Genomic DNA, 5,671 nt, shown 5'->3' with positions numbered 1-5,671 from the left:
TTATAAAAGTATTTCATAGAAAAAAAAGAGAGTAAAAAACGTTAATGGTGAAATTGTAACTTTTTTTAATTAAGTGACCAAAATGGAAATTTACCTATAATTAAATAATTAATAGTGAATTTATCCTTTTAAGAAAAGTGCCCAACTAGTGAAGAGGAAAGGAGAATATTCTCCTAATTAGTAATAATATAAAAACCCCATCCCCCACTCTCAGATTTGGGAGCTAAACTCTTCAATCTTTCACTTACCCCAGCGGCCCTTCCTTTTCTGTTTTCTTTTTCCCTTTCACATACTATGCCTACTGATGACTTCGTTCAAGAAGAACCTATTGAACAAACCCACCATAACGATGATGACTCCGAGGATGTCGAATCAGCCGACACCCATCACCCTAAAACCGACCCATCATTACACAAGCTCCACAGGTCCGATTCCATGGACTTGGAATCCACCAAGGTCCCCAGCCATCACGTTCGTGCCTCTCAGGTATGTGTATATACATATATATATATAAAGTCTCAGATTATATGTATATGAGTAGTTTGTAATAACGTTGAACAATTTGCGAGTAGGCTGTGGAATGGTCGGTGATACTGCAACTAGCATTTCAAAGCATCGGAGTTGTTTACGGCGATATAGGGACGTCGCCGCTTTACGTTTACGCGAGTACCTTCGCCGACGGTATTAAAAACAGCGACGACATATTGGGTGTTCTGTCTTTGATCTTTTACACCATCACTCTCATCCCTTTGATCAAATACGTCTTTATCGTCTTACGAGCCAACGACAATGGTGAAGGTAATTAAACAAAAAAATAAAAAGACTTTAAAAACATTTCATTTATTACATGATTAAGTTATTGCATGGAAGCTGTTTTTGTTTTTCTCATTACCTCGAAATTAATTCATATTTATATTTATATTTAAATATCAACAAATCCAATGAATACTGAGATCTTAAACATGACATGATTCATGAACTTGTTGTGTGGTCTGAATATTCAAATTTTAATTAATTAATTAATTATATTTTGGTCAGTTTGAACATGGGTGATTAGAGAAGTTAAAGAAGCCAATTGGCTGTTAATGTACGAGTCTTATAAAATAATTACATAACCATCTGGGGGAGAACTTTACTTGGGGGAAAATAGTCTTTGATTAAACAAAAAAATCCATTGCTTGCGTTTTTATTATTTGTTTATTTATGTGGTCATGAGAAAATTATATTTTAGTCCTTCAATTTTTAATTAGAATTAAAAAAATTATAATTTAATTTCTTGAAAATTTATAAAATTATATATTAATACTTTAAAAAAAATTATCACTCGGGGTTGGCATAAAAACGTTGTCACTCCCAACTTGTTGGGGGAATTGATTAATGGTAATTTCAGAAACAAGTAATCATAAAATAATATTTTTAGAAAAGTTAATTTAGAAGTAATCAAAAAGCATCTTGATCCCTAAAATATTGCTTTACATAAATTAAAAGAAAAGAGAGAGGGACTTTCCTATGAAAATAAATTAAAATAAAGGGCTAATTCATAAAAGTCTTGGTCTATGTGTTCAATTTTAGTTTCAAATATGATGCACAACTTATTTAAATTTAAAGTGGTAAATCTTAAAATTGTACATAAATTTTAGTTTTATGTGTAATTTAATACATAAATTTTAATTTGGAGTAATTATACACATGAAACTTTGATTGTAGTTCTAATGTATACATTTAAAAAATAAAAATATCAATTTATTTTTATATTAAATAAATATACTTATTTATGTATGCAATATATAAACATAAACTGATGCTATATCAACAATTGTGTTAATAACTTGTATGAATTGGATCAAATCGAAATTTTATGTATACAATTGCACATCAAACTAAAGTTCATGTATAGTTTTGAGAGTTGTCCCTATACTAAATACATGTATACTTATTGTATCAACAATTCAGATCTAACGTGTTACAGAATAGGCCGTCAATAAAATCTAGAAATATTATTTTCAATTTGATTTATGTGTTTCAAAACTACTATTTAACGTTTAAATTGACAATTAAGTTTAACAAAATAACATGATTGATATATTACCGATACTTCAAATACTTAATTAGAACCAATTTAAAATCCGGGTGCAAATGAGAATTAATAAAAGGAATTAAAATTTTTAAATTCAAACCGATAATTAAGCCGATCAAACCATTAATTTTCAGTTTGGAATGATTTGATTTTAATTAACTAAATTCTTCAAAAATCATTAAAAATTATTAAAAATAGAAAAACCAAGTTTTGAACTGTTAGCCCAAAATTCTTCAAAAATCATTAAAAATTATTAAAAATAGAAAAGCCGGTTCAGAACAGTTCCAAAGACCTTCGAAAGAATTATGCATAATTGAATGATATTTTTCAGGTGGAACATTTGCACTATACTCACTAATATGCCGATACGCGAGGGTGGGTTTAATCCCAAGTCAACAAGCCGAGGATCGTGATGTATCCAATTTCCAGCTTGAATTACCCAGCAACCGTTTACGTAGAGCTTCAAAGCTCAAGTCCAAGCTTGAAAACAGCCGGTTCGCTAAATTTTTTCTCTTGATCATCACCATGCTCGGCACTTCCATGGTCATCGGCGATGGCGTCCTCACCCCTTGCATTTCAGGTTACCTCCCATTGCCCCCCATATACTTTCACCATCCATTAACATAAAACGATCATCTTACCTTTTTAAAAAAAAAAAACTCTCCATTGCAGTTTTATCAGCTGTGGGTGGCATCAAGGAAGCTACATCTGCAATGACAGAAGGTCCATATATCAACATATACATATACTTATATATTTGGAACATTGCTAACATTTGGTTTTAATACGTACAGATAGGATTGTTTGGATTTCAACAGCAATTTTGATCTGTCTCTTCATGGTTCAAAGATTTGGAACAGACAAAGTGGGGTACAGTTTTGCTCCCGTAATCTGTGTCTGGTTCAGTCTCATTGGTGGCATTGGGGTTTACAATTTCATTAAATTTGACCCAACAGTGATCAAAGCCATAAACCCAAAATATATTGTGGATTACTTTAAGAGGAACAAAAAAGATGCATGGGTTTCCCTTGGTGGGGTGGTTCTTGCCATAACAGGGACCGAAGCCTTGTTTGCTGATGTTGGCCATTTCACGGTTCGTTCGATACAAATTAGCATGTGCTCGGTGACTTACCCAGCTTTAATCATGGCCTATACGGGACAAGCCTCTTTCCTTCGTAAACACCAAAGTTTAGTCTCCGATACGTTCTTTAAATCGATTCCGCACTCTTTGTATTGGCCGATGTTTGTGGTGGCGGTGGCGGCTGCGATTATAGCAAGTCAAGCAATGATTTCGGGGACATTCTCTATAATCCAACAGTCGCTGTCGTTGGGGTGTTTCCCTCGTGTTAAAATCGTTCATACATCGGCTAAATACGAAGGTCAAGTTTATATTCCGGAGGTGAATTACTTGTTGATGATAGCTTGTGTAGGGGTAACTCTTGGATTTAGAACCACGGAGAAGATCGGCAATGCATATGGTAATATTTTCATTCAGTTCAGATTCATGCAATGCAATGCAATTTTATTTCATTTCTTATTGAATGTAATGTAATCTTTGCAGGGATTGCAGTGGTGTTTGTAATGACTCTAACATCATCCCTGTTGGTTCTCATCATGATCATGATATGGAAAACCGATATACTTTTGGTGGTGGCCTACGTTGTCATCATCGGCTCAATTGAGTTCGTCTACTTGAGTTCCGTCCTTTACAAATTTGATCAAGGAGGCTACTTGCCTTTGGCTTTCGCGGCAGCTTTGATGACCGTGATGTACGTTTGGAACAACGTATACCGAAAGAAGTACAATTTCGAGCTCGAACACAAACTCTCCCTCGAAAGGGTAAAGGACATTGCTTCCGACACAAACTTGTGTAGAATCCCGGGACTTGCCCTGTTTTACTCCGAGCTCGTTCAAGGCATTCCACCCATATTCGAGCACTATGTGGCGAACATACAAGCATTGCATTCGGTCCTTGTTTTTGTCTCCATCAAGTCACTACCTATCAGCAAAGTTCCAGCCGAAGAACGGTTCCTATTCAGAAGGGTGGAACCAAAGGAGTTAAACATATTCCGTTGCATCGTCAGATACGGGTACACCGACATACGCAACAAAGTAGAACCGTTGGAACAGACTTTAGTCGAGAAGTTGAAAGAGTTCATCACGGAAAACATATATTTGGCTCACATTTTAGATGGAAAGAAAGGTAAGGAAGATGAAAACGGGGTGATGAACGGAGAGGAGTGGCAAGAGAGAGTGGTGAGCGAGACGAGCATGGTGGAGAAAGCATGGGAAGGTGGGGTGGTGCATTTGATAGGTGAGAATGAGGTGATTGCAAGCAAAGGGAGTGGGATAGGGAAAAGATTGTTAATAGATTATGCTTACAACTTCATGAAGAAAAACTTGAGACAAAGCGAGGAAATTTTTGATATCCCTCATAAGCGCATGCTTAAGGTTGGCATGACTTATGAGCTGTAGATTTAATATATAAATTCTCATGTTTCACCCATTAGTTAAGGGTTCATATTGTGAGATCCGATGATAAACATTATTTGGTGTAGAATTAATTCCTAATATTAAATTTAAATAATAATTTACCAATTCTAATTTTGTTTAATTGCGGAACTCTTTCAACTTTTGAAATTTAAAATCTCTGTCTTTATTTTTAGAAATCTAGAGCGTTCAAATGATAACATGATTTATGAACTTTCATTAAATTATATATGAATTTTGTTTTAATATGAAATTTGATACATGAACTCTGATTTGGTGCAATTATGCACTTAAAACTTGAATTATGGTTTATATGTATATATGAAACTTTTTTTTTACTTTAATTCAAATGTATACATTTAAATAAATAAATACATTTATTTTTCATATCGGATCAATATAATAGTTATATGCAATATATCAACATAAAATAGTGCTAATTTGATAATGCCGTTAGTGATTTCTAAAAATTGAATCAAATCAAAATTTAATGTATAAAATTACACAAAATCAAAGTTTATGTATGACAATGCACATTATATCAAAGTTCATGTATAGTTTTGGTATTTATCCCAATTTGAATATGTGATATTTTCATTTTTAAATATTTGATTTAAAAAATGAAGTTTAATTAATAGCATATATTCAAATCTAATAAAATTAAATTAATAGTGTTATTAATTAGATTTTATTTTTTTAAAAATTGAATAAGTAGGGGACTAAATTCTGGAAATTAAAAAGAAAAGAAAGATTAAATTTCAAATTTAGAAGAGTATAGGGACTGGAGACAGTATTAGACCTAGTTGTTTCCTTTTTTTCATTAATTAGTTGGTTATTGCTTATAATAAAGTATTTTTATTTTTGACGGCTGCTTTTATACAATTACAAACAGGATCGGGGCCGTACATTTCATGGCCCGCGGCCTTACATGCGGTGACCCAATTAGCTTCCGATAATGACTCAGTTTTACAACGCTGGTCAAAATAAATTTAATTTTAAACGAGTATATATCTCACTTGTGTGTGGAAAAATTACTTTGACTAAGCGTGCGAATAATGGTACACAAAGTTTATTATTGTTTATAGATTCGTCAAACTTAATTGA

The 5,671-nt window shown here is 33.1% G+C and overlaps 1 protein-coding gene across 1 annotated transcript; it reads left to right on the top strand.

The window, feature by feature from the left end:
• The first annotated feature begins 200 nt into the window (after positions 1–200).
• Positions 201–4,691, top strand: LOC107936824 (potassium transporter 5). The gene is made up of 6 exons (XM_041108122.1): positions 201–486; positions 573–798; positions 2,409–2,657; positions 2,750–2,800; positions 2,872–3,555; positions 3,639–4,691. Exons 1-6 carry the CDS (start codon positions 295–297, stop codon positions 4,550–4,552), a joined length of 2,316 nt encoding a protein of 771 aa, XP_040964056.1. The 5' UTR covers positions 201–294; the 3' UTR covers positions 4,553–4,691.
• Positions 4,692–5,671: the final 980 nt, after the last annotated feature.

This window comes from Gossypium hirsutum, chromosome D12 (assembly GCF_007990345.1).
Source record: "Gossypium hirsutum isolate 1008001.06 chromosome D12, Gossypium_hirsutum_v2.1, whole genome shotgun sequence".
NCBI lineage: Eukaryota > Viridiplantae > Streptophyta > Magnoliopsida > Malvales > Malvaceae > Gossypium > Gossypium hirsutum.
This window is presented reverse-complemented; position numbering and strand designations above follow the sequence as displayed.

Coding starts and splice junctions, on each gene's coding strand:
- LOC107936824 (XM_041108122.1), top strand. CDS start 295: ATGCCTACTGATGACTTCGTTCAAGAAGAACCTATTGAACAAACCCAC. Junction 2,658..2,749: donor CCTCACCCCTTGCATTTCAG/GTTACCTCCCAT, acceptor TCTCCATTGCAG/TTTTATCAGCTGTGGGTGGC. Junction 2,801..2,871: donor TACATCTGCAATGACAGAAG/GTCCATATATCA, acceptor TAATACGTACAG/ATAGGATTGTTTGGATTTCA.